The sequence below is a fragment of the Sinocyclocheilus anshuiensis genome, unplaced genomic scaffold (genome assembly GCF_001515605.1).
Source record: "Sinocyclocheilus anshuiensis isolate Anshui unplaced genomic scaffold, SAMN03320099.WGS_v1.1 scaffold562, whole genome shotgun sequence".
In the NCBI taxonomy this organism is placed as follows: Eukaryota; Metazoa; Chordata; class Actinopteri; order Cypriniformes; family Cyprinidae; genus Sinocyclocheilus; species Sinocyclocheilus anshuiensis.
Window position 1 is genome coordinate 636,124 of NW_015544158.1, and position 19,200 is coordinate 655,323.

A 19,200-nucleotide genomic window follows, 5' to 3' on the forward strand; every position below is an offset into this window, starting at 1 on the left:
TTGGGGTTTTTTTTTTTTTTTTTTTTATCCAGTGTTTTCAGTTCTGATTTTTTTTTTTTGATTTTTTAAAAAATGAAAATCCACTTAATATTAGCTATACATTGCACTCTTCTCTAAAACAGTGAATATACAGTTATATGACAGTTACATGTAATTACATTGTCTGCAAATGCATTAAACCAATAGAATATAATGTAGTTGAAGGGTTTGACCAAACTAGGTTACTTACAGATCATCCAAACACCCAATTCATTTCTAATATTATGACTAAGTAGTATTAAATAGTAAAGAAATTACAGATCCATCTTTGTAAAATAACGCCATATTAACAACATTAGATTGGTTATTCAAAGACATTAACATTAAAATCTTTTTTAATATTACTTGAACAATCACATAGCAAAGCATGTGTATGTAAACCTTATGCTTTATCAAGTGATATTGTATGCAAGTCATCCTGAATAAAATGCAGGGAGGTTCAGAACTGTAACATATTTAATGTCCCTTACTGTTATGTAACCATCCCCTTTCCCTTGCATGCCAGTTCACTTTCGAGCAATGACTCCTAATCTGTACTAATGTGACTGTCATGACATCACATCTGCCATTTTGTTACAACCTAACTTGTAAAACTTTGAGGAAGAGAATAAAGTGCAATAAAGGTGTGGTAGACAGGCGAAGAAGCAAAACCGTTTCAGTGAGCACACAGGAAGCCAAGAGATAAGGATATATGAAAAATCTATATGAAAATCTACCTGCAGACCACCATCTATTGCAGTGTGATTGAAAAACGACAAAATGACCAACTGGAAGCTGATTTTTCGCTGCCTATATTTAATATCAGGTGAGGTGGTCGGTTTCCTGACGTTCACATTGAGTACAGCAGTAAAGAATCAAGATCAAATCAAAATGTCAGATAAAATAGTGTGGGTCACAACAGCGATTTGTTTTCTTTTCAGTTGTTCTACTTGTGATATTTATTAAAGGATATCTTTTGAAGTATTAATGTTTTCACAAGGGCTACAAAATGGTGGATTTTTTTTTCAGCAACTTGTTTCATTCATTCATTTACATATAGACAATACACAGCATCAGCAGATAGTTTACAAATAAGGTCAACTTATGCATTCTTACATACTATAATGAATTAATATTAAATAATTGAATAAATTATATTATTAATAAATTAATATTTTAGCAGAATGTGTAACCACACCAAGTTTACTGATAAACTTAAGTTAAAACTTAAGTTAAACTTAAGATTTGTGAGAACTTTTTAAAATGTAGAAAGGAATTTTTCTTTTATCTTAAAATCTTTTTAAAAGTCTGTTTCATGTTTTTAAAGCTTTGTGAAATATTACTAAATTCTGCATTTGAAAAATTATTCAGCATTTTGAATTTTGCATTTTGAAAAAAAAAAATATATTAATAAATTGTATGACATTGTTTGATATTCACAAGGTTCTCTCTCTTTGCCTCATAGTGATGTCGACTAGTTTTGGACTGGAAGTGACGATGAGTCAAGATACCATGGAGGTTGCCAGGGGTGATGATGTCACCCTTACATGTAATTTTAAACCTAAAAATCAAGTAAATGACCTTATAATTATAACATGGATTGGTGATCCTGATGAGACATCTAGAGAGAAGGTAAGCCAGAAAAACTTCAACTGTCTACCAAAACACCACTATCCATGATTAGTGTAAAAACAATAACTGTGTAATAATGAAAAAACTATCACAATGGAGCAATTAAACGGTTCTCTGTTTTGGCCTCATAGGTCCTTTTTGGTAACTATTACTCCTATGGTAAAGTAGACATTGGATCGAACTATCAAGGCAAAGCCTTCATAGAAACTGACCTTACTGCAAAAACGTCGAAATTGACACTAAAACAAGTCACTATTCAAGAAAGCAGAAGAATTAGATGTTTTGTTCAGATTCCTGGAGACATTGAAGGCAAAACAGCTGACACTACTTTTCTTTTGGTTCAGGGTAAGATCTCTGGCACTTTGTCTCAAAAGAAAAGTCCATATATCTTTACATGGTGAGTAGAATCCTTCTCAAATGTTGAATGAATATCTACATTTTTTTTTACAGTTGCACCATCACAACCCAGTTGTAAGGTAGTAGGCACAGCAGAATACGGACACAATATTAGCCTAACCTGTGTCTCTGAGGAGGGCTCGCCTACACCGACATACAAATGGGAGAGATATGATGTCAAAAATGCCCCTCGAGCATTTCCTATCAAAACCACAGAAAGTAAGTTCTCTCCTTCAATGAACTAGCGTAATTACATATTTTGTCTGTCTATGCTATAGTTTAAACATTATTTTGTGTAACAGAGGATGGAGTTCTGTCTCTGGTCAATGTATCCATGGAGACATCAGGTTACTATATTTGCCTGTCAACCAATAAGGTCGGATCAGCCAAATGTAACATGACATTGTCTGTAATGCCGCGTGAGTATCGCTACATTTGCCTTTTTTTTTTTCTTTTTAAGGTGATAAGGTGGTTTACCTTTTAGATTTATTGGAGTCAGATTACCAGTTATTTTACCATGTATTGATATTAAAGATCTTGATACTATAGCTTAATGTCAGCATGACAGTTGACCTGATTTACAGTGTACACACTCAACAGTTTATGTAATTCCAACACACATGATTATATGTGATTATATACACAACTATTATATGTTTTGGTGAGTGAAATGATGGCTAATTCGAGTGAAATCGTATAATCTAATTTCTGTTTTACCGACCTCTCTGATGGTTATATGTTTAGGCTGGATCTTCATGCTTACAATTTGGGTTTACTGGTATTTTGATGCATGCCAGTATCTTAACAGTATAAAGTTTAATGACCTCAGAAGACTTCTGACTGATTTCATTTCCACATATTTCTATTTTTACAGCTTCTATGAATCTTGCCACAATAGGAATTGTTGCTGGTTGTATTGCTGGAGTTACAGTGCTCATAATAGTCATCATCTGCTGCTGCCGCAAACGGAAACAGAAACAAAAAAAAAAAAACTATGAAATGGAGTAGGTCTTCATTTATGCTTTCAAAGTAATAGATGAAGTGATTGTTGGTTTTTGGGTGGTGGGTCCTGGTTGTTAGGATGTGTTTTAGTTTTATTTATCTGTATGTTTATTTATTGCCTCAGAAATCCAATTGTGGAATACCATGACAAACCACCACTAGAAAATACTGAGGACGGGAATACAGACAACATGACGATCACTGAAGAGAGACCTGACAAAGCTCGCAGTGATGACCTCAAAAATCACTATGATGACCGCAGAGGTAGCCGTGATGGCCTCAATGAAGGTGGCCGTGATGACCTCAGAGACCGCTATGATGACCACAGGGGAAGTTGTGATGACCTCAGAGACCGCTATGATGACCGCAGGGGAAGTCGTGATGACCTCAGAGACCGCTATGATGACCGCAGGGGAAGTTGTGATGACCTCAGAGACCGCTATGATGAACGCAGGGGAAGTCGTGATGACCTCAGAGACCGCTATGATGAACGCAAAGGTAGCCGTGATGACCTCAGAGAACGGTATGATGACCGCAGAGGAAGTCGTGATGACCTCAGAGATCGCTATAGATAAAATCATTAAGATTAGCATGATGATCGACATGATCGGTGAAGAACCATTGAATTATTATGACCACCACCAAAATTTTGATTGCTATAAGGACAACCACTGTCAAGGCCTCAGATGGTGTGTATTTTTGTTCTGTAGTTGTTCAAACATATGTTGTTGTACTATATTGTTCTATTGTTTTACTAAATTGTTTCCTGTGTTAATAATCAAATCAAATTGTGCTGTATCCCTGCAGTGGCAAAATGATTATTTTGACCTCAGTGAATCATCCTTTTTGATTTCCTGTTTTATTTGATTTTACAGGATTTAATAGAATTTAATTTACAGCACAAAGATGTTTTGTTATGTCTGCTAGCTAAAGTATTTACTTGACACTTCTATTCTGACTGTTCTTCTGAATCATGTATGTACAGGTGCATCTCAATAAATTAGAATGTCGTGGAAATGTTCATTTATTTCAGTAATTCAACTCAAATTGTGAAACTCGTGTATTAAATAAATTCAATGCACACAGACTGAAGTAGTTTAAGTCTTTAGTTCTTAACTTTTCCACGACATTCTAATTTATTGAGATGCACCTGTATTCAGATATTTTTTAGCCAGGGGTTCCCAATGGTGGGTAACTACTCACTAATGTAAACTGCCCTCTTTTAAGGATACTTTTTGTACTTTTTTGTACATTTACATGGCTAGAACTAATTGATGTTACATACACCTGCTTTTCGTAGTCTAAATAAAAGGTGATTTTAAAGCTGCAGTCCGTAAGTTTTGCCTCTTTGTCGCCATCTCTGTTTGAAAACCTGGAATTTCAGCTGTGTGTGGAATTATCTAGCTTGCGTGGGTTGCGAGTCGGCTTGGCTCCAGCACGGATGAATCTAATGTTCTGAGGAGTATGTGTGGCAGTCAGTCACTAAACCGGTGTGGATATTTACTGTATTTCGCAATCACAGATTATAGCCTACATCTTGGAATATGACCCAAATAAGAATTTTCACCGTATATTGCCATCTGAACAAGTACGTTACAAGTCTGCCACGTTTGTTCTGACCAACTGAGGAAAAAAGCATTACCATAAATCTCGCTACCAATGGTGATTAAATCTTAAGATCGGTTAGCTCATATCACATCAAACCATTCAAATTATTATTATTGCTATACAGTACTTTATTCTCAAATGATTCATGTTAACAACATCAGCATTGGTGACTATGAGTATTGCGTGTATTAGCGTGTAGACTTCAATTTCTGCACAGTCTAGTCTAATTGTCATACTCTTCGAATTTCATATTAAGAAATTCTTTTAACCCAAAAAAGTAAATTATGCTCCCTTCGAACTGGTTTTCTTTAAAATACAAATATTTGTAATCCCAGGCTATCTGTAATCAGAGGCACATTTATAACTGGAATATAATTTAATTTCATTCACAAGTGTTTCATAAACACATAATTCTTTCTGGATTACAATCCGCCATCAAATTGATACATTTAATTATTTCGGCTGCTGTGAGAAAAGGCTATAAACCAGGGCTGTCCAAACTCGGTCCTAGAGGGCCGGTGTCCTGCAGAGTTTAGCTCCCACCCTAATTAAACACACCTGAACCAGCTAATCAAGCTCTTACTAGGCATAGAAACGTCCAATCAGGTGTGTCTCTGCAGGACACCGGCCCTCCAGGACCGAGTTTGGACAGCCCTGCTATAAACGATCGGCCACCTGCAGATAGCCGGGACAACTTCTTTATGTTTACAGAAGTGACGTAATGACGCCGTGCCATGCTCGAATTTCCCGCGAAAACCTACCTGTACCACTCAAATTAGAAATCATTATTATAAGCGAACCATTGTGAATCTGGCTAAAGTAAGGCGATAGTTTTGAACACTGGCTGGTTATGTACTTGCTCAAATATTGATTTCGGATCATTTTTAACCAAAAAAAGTTACAGACTGCAGCTTTAAAATAGACCTACTTAATTACTCAATTAAAAGAAAACTAACCATGTTTCATTTTTTTCCCCTCCAATAAAATGTCTTTGGAACAACAGCAAAGACATAATACATAATAAACACATAATAATGGTTTCAACTCACACTTGAAGTCTCCTTAAATTATCTCTTTTTTCTTTACATTTAATGCAATATATTGCAGTATTTTTCTGACAGACGCATCCACTTTAGAAAATTGGGAGACTGTTTCAGTGTCTGTTATATAAAGTAGTTTCTCATATTTATTTGACATCCATTTCATTGAGTGCAAAAATGCACTCGGTTTTTATTTTCAAACAGCCGTTTAGCACCTTTTAATATTTTAGTTTTTAGCTTTTAATTTTCACAGTTGCTTCCCCCTTCAATAAAGTGGTACAGTCCGCTCATTCTGAGCAGCGCAGCAGACAGAGATGAAGCGAATAACAGTCCGGGAGAAGATGGACTACATACGTATATACTAAACCGCACTAAACTGGATCATGGTTTTGTTACACGGATTCTGGATTCTATACATACTATTTTCACGTGAGTTATTAATCACTATTCTAGTTGGTCGCGACATAGAAATATAGAAAACTAAAACAGCTAAAGCAACAGGTTGAGAGCTTAGAAAACCTTGAGCTCGGCTTTATTTTTAGATTGATCACGGGTCCTTGTGACGGATTTTACTATTATCCATTTTCATTTAAAACTGACAATGCATTTACAATTTACAAATTTTTTTTTATTAAATAAAATATCCTTTTTACACTTTTTATTGTTAAATTAGTCTGTTACATAAAAACCTTTAACAAGTTTCAAGTTATTACAATTATTACTGATTTAAATCAATATGTATTTCTGTTCAACATAATTTATTAATCTTTATTAATGATTATTATAAAATGCCTGCATATGTGTAATATATAAAAGGGACTTCATTATAGGGTATAGACAAACATTTAAACTATTTAACATCCCAAAGTTTAATTGTTGGAGAGAATTGTAGGAAGTGCTGCTGAAATGTGTGTCAGGGAGTGCAGCTGCATTGTATCAGTTCTTGGGTGGATGCAACAATACAATATATGATGGTTGTTTTATGAGCATTTCAGTGGCCAACTCTGTGAACTAAAACTACACTTTTAAAAAATCCCTCTCAGTGAAGAGAATGTGTGAATTTGTATAAATATTGTAGGGAAAAGTTGTTTTGAGTTGGTAAAGAGCTGAATACTATTTTCAATATTATGTAACGCCTCCCTGTAATAGTTTAGTTAGCATCAGCAATTCATTAACACATATAATCAGGTAAAGTTGTCTTCTACTAACGTCTTGGTTTAAATCTCTTTAACCTAATTGGGTGTTCATGGATGACCGAATCAACAGTGTATCTTATTGGTGGGACCTCAACATCCCCCTCCTGCACTGAGCCTTAGTGGGTGGGGGTTCACCATAATGCCAAACAATGAGTCAAACAGGCAACAGACAGGACAAAATGAGGACCCCATCTACCCTGAACGGAGCATTAATGAATGTATTCTAGAATTCTCACCTGTATTCCCCTCAGCAACACAATCATTCTAAAGTACATCTGGAAAATGCTCAGGAAGTTGCTCCATTTCCTCTAGGTCAACAATGAATGAGTGAAGATCTCATCCAAACATCTGTGGTGACTGGCTGTTGTATATTTTTATGCGCTGTGCTCCACCCTTTGACAAGAATTAGAGTATCTCTGTGTGAGAGACCTCCTCCCTACTTGTACTCAACTTGATCTGTTGTAAGAGTTTTCTCAGAATATTTCGGTTTCACCATCCCACTCAGACAGTCAGAGATGGTGACGTCTCTCCAAAAAATGACAGCCCCCGCCTCTCTGCACCCCCTGCATAGCATGGAATTGAACTTTCTTTACTCACACTTCTATCTTTCTCACTCTGTGTTTTCCACATCAGCAGATCCTCCTCTCGGGTGCTTCTCTGATTTTGTCCAGCTTTCTGTTCCATAATCTCCCAACATGGCTGGACAAACACACTCTTTCATGCTTCGGGGCATAGAGGAGAAACAATAATTTACAGTATGTGGAAAATAATGTTTTTTTAACCTTAAACCACATAAACACATTGCATTACACCAAATACACCAAATAATGTTCTTTTTAGCAACATCATATGACCCCTTTAATATGGTTATTTTAGTCTCAATTAGTTTCCAATAACTGAAATAAAAAGTGTCATAATTTTATTTTTAATTTTATAATGGTCAGCTAATTTTAATGGCCAAAAACTTACACAATCATTATAATTGTGACACCAAGTGAATAACATTACTGTACATCTACAGCATGAGAGGAAACCAAGTAAAGTATTTTATTGAAAAAATGAATGAATTAATATCAATAATTAAACGTTTCTCAATGTTTTACACAAATTGTCAAGCTCAACCTTTAGTACTGTTACCCAAGTTATCACAAAACAAATATAAGTTTATCAGTTACTAAAAACTAATATTTGCAGAGTTCTGACATAGTTTTTGTCTGTATTTTTTAAATATTTTGTACTTGCTGGAAAATAACATCGCACAAAACAGAGGGTTCTACACTGTATTTAGATGTCTAAAACTTTGTTAACTGGGTTGCAATATACTTAATTCTAACTGTCTTAACGGTTTTATAAAAGCCATTATGAATTTGCTATACAAATATAGCTTTTGCAAATTCTGCATATCTCAGCTTCCTGTCTGGTGCTCTACATAAGGGCTAGAAAACACTACATGACTTTAACAGATTTTAAAACGCTAGCGATCATACACTTGCCGACCTTATAAATTGTTACAGAGATAAACTAGCCATCATACACTAAACGACGGAGGATCACAGACTTTTCAATCTGTTCTAAACACAACAAACTCATGCCTCGTTACTAGGAGATGCATGACAAATGAAAACAATATGTGATATCCTCCAACTGGATAGAGACACAGTCAGAAGGTAATAAATTAAAGTCTGTGCATATCATACTCACAGGTTTCTGGGAAAATCTGCAGACTGGCTCTGACTTTCGTAAACTAGTGTCGACTTGTGTAGTGTATTCCAGCCTTAAGTGTAATTGTGTTACTGTCATTCAGTAATATTTACTGTTTTTATACTCGATCTCTTTCTCTCTTTTTGGCACAGTGCAAAGTTGTAATGGTGTACAGGTGATTGTGAAAGATGAGAAGAAGTTTGCTATGCTGTTCAGCTCCATCGTTCTTCCGTGTCATTACACCACCCACTCCTCTCAAACCGCCGTGGTGCAGTGGTGGTACAAGTCCTACTGTACAGACCGTACTCGGGATTCCTTCACATTTCCTGAGTCCCTGGGAGTCCATGTATCTGATCTGGGAGCCACGTCTCATCTGGACTGCTCTGACAACAGCCGCACAGTCCGCATAGTGGCTTCAGCACAGGGATCTTCCATGACATTAGCAGAGCACTACAAAGGAAGAGACATCTCCATCATTAACAGTAATGTGTTTCTGCTGTCTTATAACTGCATTATTGTTTGTTTGTTGTTTTTGAAGAGGTTTAGCTTGATTCAAGGCAAAGTTCAATCAAATATGAGGCAGAATATTGAATTTGATCATAACCTTATAAACCTTTCAGTGTTTACAGATCAATTAGTTGCACAAAATGACAACATTAGTAAGCTGGAAAGTGAAATTCCAAACTTAATGACTCACAAAGGGGACTTCCATGGTTATTCATTAACTACTCAATTCAACAGGTTAGTCTCAAACACAAAACTGTAAAAAGGTCAACAAGTTGGCAGCCTAATAGTCAATTTAATAACATCAAGATTAGATAAATTCATGAAGCAACACTGTTCAAAATATAGATCAAATATGGATCTAAGCTACACTCTAAAAAATGCTGGGTTGTTTCAACCCAACATTGGGTCAAATATGGACTAACCCAACCGTTGGGTTAAATTTTTACATTAAAGGTCCCATGGCATGAAAATTTCACTTTAAAAATATATACATTTAATTGCATTAGAAAAAACAAACAAAGTGAAATTTATTTAAAAAAGACAGCCTAAGCAAAATTTGGAGACATTTTGGGTATCAAATTTACAGTACCATTCAGAACTTTGGGTTGGGAAACTATGCTTACAGCGACTGCATTTATTTGATCACAAAATTTAATATATTTCAGATATATATACCTGTGGTTACTCAACTTGTGCACCTGTGTGAACTTGAGGGGAACTAATTCATACAGCCACAAATACTGGGATTCAGTTGGTTAAAAGTAATTGTGAAATGACATCAGTTCTGAGAAAATGTCTTGCATAGTTTGTTTGCAGATGCTACCTATTTAATATTTCTTTTTAATGCAATGGCATTCATAAAATGACATTTAACTGTGGCTTAATGGTCCAAATATTTCTTGGAGCCACTGTGTAATAAAATCATCTTGTTATATTATTCAATTTTGAGGCCGCTCTATTCTCAAGTCTGCAATCTTGTGCATAATCCATCTCCCCCTTAGGAAACCCAGCCGGTTGTGCTGTGTTTTCCTGTTCCTTAAATAGGGCTGTTTTTTCTAGGTCGCACAATGGTCAGGGGGCTGGACCTCATAAAGGTCTCACAAAGCACCCCCACAGCCTTCCTTATCAAACGCAAACACCCTCTCCTCTGACTTTAGCCATCAAAGCTCTCCCTCCTCCAGTCACCTCTCCAACAAACACTACGATTGTTCTGACAAAATAATAAAGAAAGATAATGAAGATGAATGATGTCTTGTTCCTACTGATTAAAAACGTTAAGTTCTAAAAGTAAATTGCGCAACTGACAGCTTATATCACTGTGGAAACCAAAAAACTAAATAAAAATATTAAAATGAGACATTTACTCCCCTACAATTAAACAGCTTGGGTTATCAGCAAATATTTTCTGGCCTTTTCAGAAGCAGATCTTCACATTGGACAGCTGCAGTGGGGCGACAGCGGTGTGTATTTCTGTAAGGTGATCATTTCTGATGACCTGGAAGGGAAAAATGAAGGCCAGGTGGAGCTACTGGTGCAGGGTGAGTCTCATGAGTGCATATCCTTCTCAAAAACTAAATCAACAGTACAAAAAAGTCAGTTGATGTCTGTATAACACGGTTTTAGAAAAGTCTGAACTGTTAAAAATGCTCGAAAAAGTGTCAGTGAATGCTGTGCTTTAGGGACTCTCAATATTTGTGGTTATTTACAGAGTTTCCTATAAAGAAATGGACCTTGTTCTCCAAAAATTTGTACTTTTGTGTGTGCATGCTTGGTTATTGTGTCTAAGTGATTGTTAATGCCAATCCCAGTCTGAATTCCTGAGTGCACTTATAAGCGCTACCATGACGACAACCGTACGGTGCATGCCTCTCGACAGGGCTCAGATCCTTAATGAGAGACACTATTGTTCATTTGTGTCCCCCGGCAGATCAGGAGAACCTCACATATTTTACACGTCCTGGACAGGATCACTGTGGAGAGAAACAATTTGTTTGGTGCTGTGGGACTGACCCTAACAGCATAAGTTATTTCTGTGCCAGCTGGACAAAACAAAGTCAGACGCCTCATGCCAGACAAAGAGTAAATAACTGACCGTTATCGATGTGAGCAATATAAGCCACTTCTTAAGCCGTTTCCATGGGAACGAAGGGGTTTTCAGGGGCCAGGGGATGCCAGGGCCTGTACAACAGTGCTGTGAGGTGAAAAGAAAAAAAAAACATGAGAGGGTTAGAACTTACACTGGAGGATCAACAAGAGTGTTATGTAGGCACTAAGAAGTGGAGGAAGGCACTGCCCTCTGAGTAATCAAGATTTAATTGGTTTATGAAGTGGAGAGTGTAATCTGGAGTATTTAGTGGTTAAAAGTTTGACTTTGAACCAGACACTCCCTATTTCATCAAACGTGCTGTGTAGTCATGTTTTACTTGCAGTTTAGCTCTTGATTGTTAGTGGTGGATGCCTAGGAAAGCAACACTATTATTATTTAGGATCAGGGATTGCACTGTAAAAATGAACAGTATTTAACAGTAATTTCTTACAATACTATATTCAGAATTCAGTAAAATTAATTAATACAATTTTACTGTAAAATCAAAACATCAAACAAAACTAAACTCTTTAGAATAATAACCCACTTTTTAGTAAATTGTTGTCTTACCAAGCTGGTGACCACATTTTCTTAGGTAAGACAACCAATCACTGTGGAAATAAGTAGGTAACTTATTATTCTAAACCTTAAGAGCAACTGTAAGTTTTTTTTTACCTTGAAATATAAGTTTCCATTCACTCTGATGATACACTGCCTTCTAATAACGTGAATGCCTTCTGTTTCTTTTTCATGCTTCCCCTCAAACGTCTGTTGTGGGAGTATATAGTTTGTTGAGAGGGTATGAAATTCTGCCAAATTGGCGGATTGCTTTAAGAGAGCAACAAATGCACTTGTACAGCTATAGACTGTAATTACAACAGTGATATATTTACGAACATACAGTTGCTTGGTTGAACTAGCCCTTTAAGTCTGATAATAACTTGCAGTCTACACTACACAGCTTGCCTTCCCTATATCTCCGCCTATCTCTCTCTTCATGTCCCTACCTCTCTTCATGAGGTCCCCTTTACTCTCAGGTTACGGTTAGTTTAATGACTGTAACCGAGGAGTAGAGGAGATGGATATTATTCCTCTTCCTGTCTGCCAGCTCAGCACTTCCTGTCACTCAGGGATAAATCTGCTCTGACAGTGGGCAGATTTGTTTATGGCACCCTCTCATTCAGTTTAAAGACTTGTGGCATTTTGTGAAGGCCTGTAAAATTTGAATGTGTTTACAAAGTCACAACGAATTGGAAGGAGTGACTGATCTTTTATTCAGTCTTATTCAGTTCATTTCTAAATGTCAAAATTAAAAAACAAAAACAAAACATATGCATGAATGAATTGTTTTATTTAGAAAACATATAGGATGACTTTTCATTTCATGCTAATTTTAACAGATAAGATCCTGTCTTCTGCACACTTGTTGCACTAGGAATTGCATACAGACAAAAATTTTGGATCCTAAGCTAAACACTAAGGCCAGTTTAGGCGGTGAGAATGCTCTTTATTTTTGGCGGCATGCCAGTCATTGACAAAGTACGCTCAGTGTAAAATAGACTGTACATCTAAAGCCACCCCTTCATTTGTCTCTCAGGGAAGATGTTTGTTGAAATGTAATTGGACAGTGCTCTGGGACACCTTTTAATTCCAAACAATACCAGCATTGTCTCCATGGTGATGACGTACCCTTGCCCCCCTTTCAGGGTGGTTAATGAGGTTGTGTGATTAATTAGTCCCCCATATTCCTCCGCTGAAGCCCCCTCTTCTTCGTCTCTTTCTCACTCTCTTCATTCGTGCACATTAGTGAACCTGATCTGTGCTTGGGCCAGATATAAATACTGAACGAATGCACTCATCTACATTAGCATAAGCCCTGGGAACCAGCAACATGTCAACGTGTCATTACTGTCATTTATTTCATACTAAGTATAGTTCAAATCTATTAATATATTTACTTACTGACATATATCGCTCGAGACTTACTGATATAAAAAAATTATAATTAAACTTTACAATAGCCCTGCTTGCAATAGTTCCACTTTAGCACAATCAGATATACTTAAGTATATCTTTAGTTAGACTTACATCATTATGGGTGATTTTAATCATTGCAAAATGGGGAAGTACTTGTATGGTTTTTATCAGTATGTAACCTGTTTTACACGTCATATGAAATGTTTGGATCTTTGTTATGGATCTGTAAACGGAGCATATAAATCATTTTGTTCCCCTTGGTACGTCTGATCATAATGTTGTGTACCTGGTTCCGTTATACAAATCCTAAAGAAAACTAGGCTGGAATGTCGTTTAGTTCCGGTGTGGTTGAAGGTATCTATTAATTGTCTCCAGGGCTGTTTTAGCTGTACAAATTGGGAGGTGTTTATAAATGCTTGTGCTGATTTAGATGAACTCACAGAGACTGTCAGCTTATATTACTTTTTGTGAGGATCTTGTTATCCCCAAGAAAGAAATTTGCATTTATCCAAATAATAAACTGTGGGTCACTAAATATGTAAAAAACACAAATATTTCAGAGAAATAATTATGTTTCAGTTGTGACTCTGTGATTCAGTATAAGGTATTACAAAAACAAGTTAAATAGGAACTTAAACTGGCAATGCTTAATTACAAGCATAAAGTGGAGTATATGCTTAGCACTGGAAATTCACGTTTTGTATGGGAGGGGGTGAAGTCCATGATGGGAATGCATTCTTAAAAATGTCTTTTTTTTTTTACGGGAAGCTTGATCGTGATCTCGCCAATGATTTGAATGTTTTTTATAATCATTTTAATATTCATAATTTTAGTCAGGAATTGGCTTTTTTAAAAATGTGTCTTTTGAACAGAACAGTGTGAAGGTTGATATGGATATAGTCTTAAAACTTTTCCGGGGTGTAAGAGAGAGGAAAAGTATTATTAAAAATTGTGCAGAACAATTGGCAGATATTTTTTGTTTTATTTTTAGTATGTCATTGCACCTTCATAAGGTTCCTCATCTTTGGAAGTTGGAAGGAATCTATTATTGTACCTGTGCCTAAGAATAATGTACCAAAATGTTTGAGTACAGGCCAGTAGCAGAGGATTGTGAAGGATGAGCTTTTGACCATGGTACCGGCAAATTTATAAACATTTCTGGGAAAAATGTTGGTAGTTTATGTTAATGTTATGTTGGACATTTAGAGGAGTTTCTGTTATTGAATGTTGTTACCGTTGTGCTGAAGAGTAGCGCTGTCAGTTGGATTTTCACTTTGCTGCAACATAATAAAGTGTATAATAACCCCAAATCACAATTTTTAATTGAAGCAAAATTCACCAATCAACATGGAGCAGATGTGCGTGTTTTGAATGTGTTTATTCTGAGCTTTATTGGAAGTTGTGTTTCGTCAACGTAAAGCACTTAAGTTAAAACAGCATTTTCTTGTTTTATGTAACATAAACCATGATTGAAGTAGGTTACAACAACAAAACTAGAATGTATAGGTAGAATCAGATAGAAAGACGCCCTTAAAGCAACAACTGCACATGTTCACTTTTTACAGTGTAGAGAGGCGTCATATCATCAAGTTTGCGGATGATTCAGTGATTATGTCCCTCATAGTGAGGAGGGTCTTGATCATGGTTCTGTAATGACAAATTTTATTGATCGGTGCATTTTGTCCTTTTTGGACATCAATGTATTCAAAACTAAAGAGATGCTTATAGATTTTAGGAAGAATCCTACAGTCATCTCTCCTGTAGTTATTAATGATCATGTTTTTGAGGTTGTACATCAATTTAAATACCTTGGTACTGTTATAGATGAAAAGGTGACTTTTGAGGCTCATGTGGATGCTGTGTGTAAGAAAGCCGACCAGCGTTTGTTTTATCTGCGGAAGCTCTGTAGTTTTAATGTGGACAGTACTTTTATGAAAATGTTTTATACTTGTTAAGTTGAATCTGTCGTTACTGTTTCATTTGTATGCTGGTATGGGTCACTTAACCTTAAAAACAGAAATATATTACAAGGTATTGTTAAAGTGTGTGGTAAGATTGTTGGTACCACTTTTAATGAATTGAATGACTTGTATAAAGCTAAGACTTTGAAGAAGGAGTTAATTATGAATGATCCCAACTGTCACAAGTGAGGCTCCCGTACCGCCTCCTCCGCACCATCAGAGGGAACCCTCACCAGAGTATTGACTGATTATCATTCGGACTCCAATTCCCAATAGCCCACATACCTGGGACTGATTGCACACACACACACCTGCTAGTCATTACACTCACTCCATATAAGCACACCACACACACAGCCTTGCGAAGTCTTGATTTGCCTAGGTGATCATCTCTGAGCATTTCTTCATTGTGGATTGTTTATTCTGTTGTGACCTGGACTGTTTCTCGTTTCTGGATTCTCTGCCGCCTGCCCTGACCCGTATCTGTTTATTGGACTGTGATTCTATGCCGCCTGCCCTGATCTTAGCCTGTACTGTTTACGCCCTCATCTCGCCTTTACGGCTGTTTGTCTTTATTGTTCTGTTGTCAAATAAACTGCAAATGGATCCTCACTCTGCAGACTCATTGTTACACCAGCCATCCCTTTAAGTTGCTTCCTTCTACTCGTAGATATTATCTGCCTTTATGTAGGACTAATAGATTAATTTTTTTTAATTTTTTAATGCCATCGGTCTTTTAAACTACTTTATGTAAATTATTTATGGAAGTCATTGTTGTTGTTGGTTTAAATTGTGTATTGTGGTGGTGGGTGCTTGTTTTGTTATTGTATGGTTTACTGCTGGCTGTGAAACAAATTGTCCCCTTGGGGATAATAAAGTTGACCTTGACCTTGAATTGCACACAATTACAGTGCATTAAGTACAAAATTAGTTGTTCCAATTTAGCAGACTTTAAGTATACTAAAAGTACAATTGCAGGGTATATTTATTAAGCACCTAAATATGTAAATGTATTTGTAGTATACTTAGCATGAAATAAATGTATTTCAAACATATTTTAGTATATTTATTTTTCACTAGGAGATGCAAAGTTTGGTTAGTTAGCAGACTCCAGCTGACCCCTGCTGGTTCTGTGGATTTTATTACTACAAACTACAAATTCCTTGTTTTTCGGAGGCTTTCAAGTAGTCTTCAGTGGACGCTTTTTCACATGCTTGGGTAAACTTCAATAGCTGTGAACAGATAATACATCATTTTTGCATTCCCACTTGCTCCAAAAGCAAAAGAAAAATCCATTATAGTGTTTCTATTGCCTTACAAAAGAGGAAAAAAGTGTTAGAAATACTCACACGCACAGCAGTTAACTATTTTTTTTAAATGTAATGCCAAAACATAGTGTTATAAATGAACATTACATTTGGTATAAATGAAAATGTAAGATTTACAATGTTAGAGGGATAGTTCATCCAAATATGAAAATTCTTTTGATTTTCATCATTTACTCACCCTCGTATTGTACCACCAAAAATGTATCAGTTTCTTTTTTTGCTGTTGAACATAAAGGAAGATATATTGAAGAATCATGGTAAACGAACAGTTAATGGTAGCCATTGACTTTAATAGTATAGGAAAAAATACAGTGGAAGCCACCAACTGTTTGCATAAGTGATGACAGGATTTTCATTTCTGGGTGAGTTATCCCTTTAATAACTGTGGGAATGTGTCATGTGAATAATGAGTCTGTGAAATAGGCCATTGTCTTCAGTCTGTGACGTCACTAGTGAAGCGTGTTGTTGTGATGTCACCATGACATCATTCTCCTCATTGGTCACGTGACGTTCACGGCTCAGGTGATTGGCTCAAAACAGCCTGTATCCAGCAGCGAGTCTCCATGAGATTCGAATGAAGAGTGAGTTGTCATGTTAGGTTGAAATAGTCCTTTAATCTGTGATCGGAGGATTGCGAGGATGTTGTTTTCCCCACTCTACAGTTCATGGAGCAGGGCTGATAACACACTGTTATCAGCACACGCTAATATGTCAGTGGTGTCACGTTGATGTATGACATGGACAGAAACAAAGATTGTTTGCATGATTAATGTGCTTTGGCCAAAAATAGAAAACAACACACAGTACATGTGTACATTACATACTTGGTTGGCCACGTCTGGCCGTCGGCGCTCTGGCTCAGTCCGGTCTGTACTGTTTGCATCTTTTGTATTTGTAAATATTTTAGTATAATAATTATATAATTTATAAATATATAAATGGTACATGCATCAAAATGTTTATGTGAACTTGAAGTTTGGACATGGAAGGTTTATTTTTAACATTCTTTATTATTTACTTTTTTATTTATTTTTTATTTCAATTATTTTGACTTTGAATGTTCATATGTTTTGTTACTTTGATCATTTGCAAGCACATGTTGCATGGTCACACAAATAATGTTATGTTATATACCAAAATACTACAGAAAAACACCACTGGTCTAAAATTAGTTATTCATCCAGAGACAAGTTTGACCTTTCACCCTTTTCTTGGTATCTGTCATTGACTGCAACCACACACACACATACACACACACACACACACACACACACACACACACTAGGAACGTAGTGACCAAAATTGTTATCCACTCATGCATGCAAAACTAATTTCAAGTATTTAACCATGACAAGAAACATAAATTCAGTGAAGTGTGTCCAGAGCTTTTGACTAGTACTTTTGACTAGTACTGTATGTAGACTTTGTTTTATACTTTTGCATTTGATTTATTCTCTGAACCAACAAAAAGGTCAATCATGTTTAAAACAACAAATCAAGTTTTCATAACAGCTTTCATCTTAAACTTAATTAATCCACAGCCACTAACAGAGTAACTTTTTCATAATAACACACACAAGCATTTAAGCATTTACCCACGACCCTAAACTTTGAACTTTCACCTGCTGCCCACTTCTGCTGTTTATGTCTGATCTTCTCCCTCCTCCAGGTAGGACAGGTGTGCTGGATGACATGCTGCCTGAGTTTGATTTGGAGATTATGCCAGGTACGCCTGCCATACCTCTCTCTCCCCCTGTCCTTTTCAGTGGGTGCTCTCACACAGGTCCTTTTCAGTTCACCTGCTTCATCTTCTGCTGCAATCAGCAAACTCCAAAATGCTCCAATCTGATCTGTTCCCTCTGAGAAAAAAAAAAGATAATTCAAAATTACAGGACATCAATGATTGATGTTGTATAACATTACTGCACATTATACAGTATATAGGCTACTGCATAACTTTAAGTAATAAATCACATGATTGTTACTTTTTATGGAAAGTAACACATTAGTTACTTTTACATCTCACCCTCTGCTGAGGCTTTCTCTCTTCCAGAATGCTAGCAGTATTTCTTGCCTTTTTTATTTTTTGTTTTAAGCCACTTGCGTTAAAGACAGCTTGACCGATTATAATGGGAGTGATAGTTTTGCTGCATTGTATCACGCCGCTCGCTTGCAGAGCAGACACGCTGTCACACACGCATTCACTGTGGAGATCTTTACACCACTAAATTATAAATTATAAAGTAACACTTCTTACTTTCATTGTTTTACATATTATTATGTTAGGTTGGGTAAAAATACAGGTTTTCTGATCTTGAGATTGCTTCTTCCAACCTCAGAATCGATGATGTGCCAGTGTTTCCTGCACTGCGCAGTAAAAGAAGTCATATTTTACCTGTCTTTGCAGTCTAAATCGAATGTGATAAAAAAAGGCAGTGTATCACAAAATAATAGCAGGGAGAAAAAATGCATTTCCATTGAGTTGTTTTTGCAAGCTGCAAGCAAAAACATGCAGTGTGACCAGTGTAGTCTGATTCACCAACAAATGACTCTAATAAAGTGGTTCTCTTTAGTGAATCAAAAACATGCCAGAGAATGCATGGACAAATGACACTTATGAGCCGGTCTTTTTTAATGAACCATTTAAAAGACTCATGAACTCCGTTGAAGGGGTTACCAGTTGAATCATTTTGATGGATATGTCAGAGCGGTTCTTCAGTTTCACTTTCAGTAATGCACTTTATTTTA

The 19,200-nt window shown here is 36.3% G+C and overlaps 2 protein-coding genes across 4 annotated transcripts in view; both read left to right on the plus strand.

Annotated features, from left to right (window-relative positions):
• Positions 1–680: 680 nt before the first annotated feature.
• Positions 681–3,722, plus strand: LOC107695477 (cell surface A33 antigen-like). The gene is made up of 7 exons (XM_016495401.1): positions 681–844; positions 1,484–1,650; positions 1,782–1,995; positions 2,101–2,265; positions 2,349–2,465; positions 2,921–3,050; positions 3,173–3,722. Exons 1-7 carry the CDS (start codon positions 799–801, stop codon positions 3,621–3,623), a joined length of 1,290 nt encoding a protein of 429 aa, XP_016350887.1. The 5' UTR covers positions 681–798; the 3' UTR covers positions 3,624–3,722.
• A 2,281-nt stretch (positions 3,723–6,003) lies between these two features.
• The window catches only part of LOC107695466 (immunoglobulin-like domain-containing receptor 2), a 19,249-nt gene continuing 6,052 nt past the window's right edge, over positions 6,004–19,200 (plus strand). For 2 of the 3 annotated variants that reach the window (XM_016495382.1, XM_016495384.1), the window contains exons 1-4: positions 6,004–6,125; positions 8,746–9,075; positions 10,519–10,638; positions 18,122–18,178. In XM_016495382.1, coding sequence (XP_016350868.1) covers positions 6,080–6,125; positions 8,746–9,075; positions 10,519–10,638; positions 18,122–18,178 — 553 coding nt within the window. In that variant the 5' untranslated portion in view covers positions 6,004–6,079. The remainder of the gene's footprint in view (positions 6,126–8,745; positions 9,076–10,518; positions 10,639–18,121; positions 18,179–19,200) is intronic. The other variant, XM_016495383.1, reaches the window with a different exon arrangement.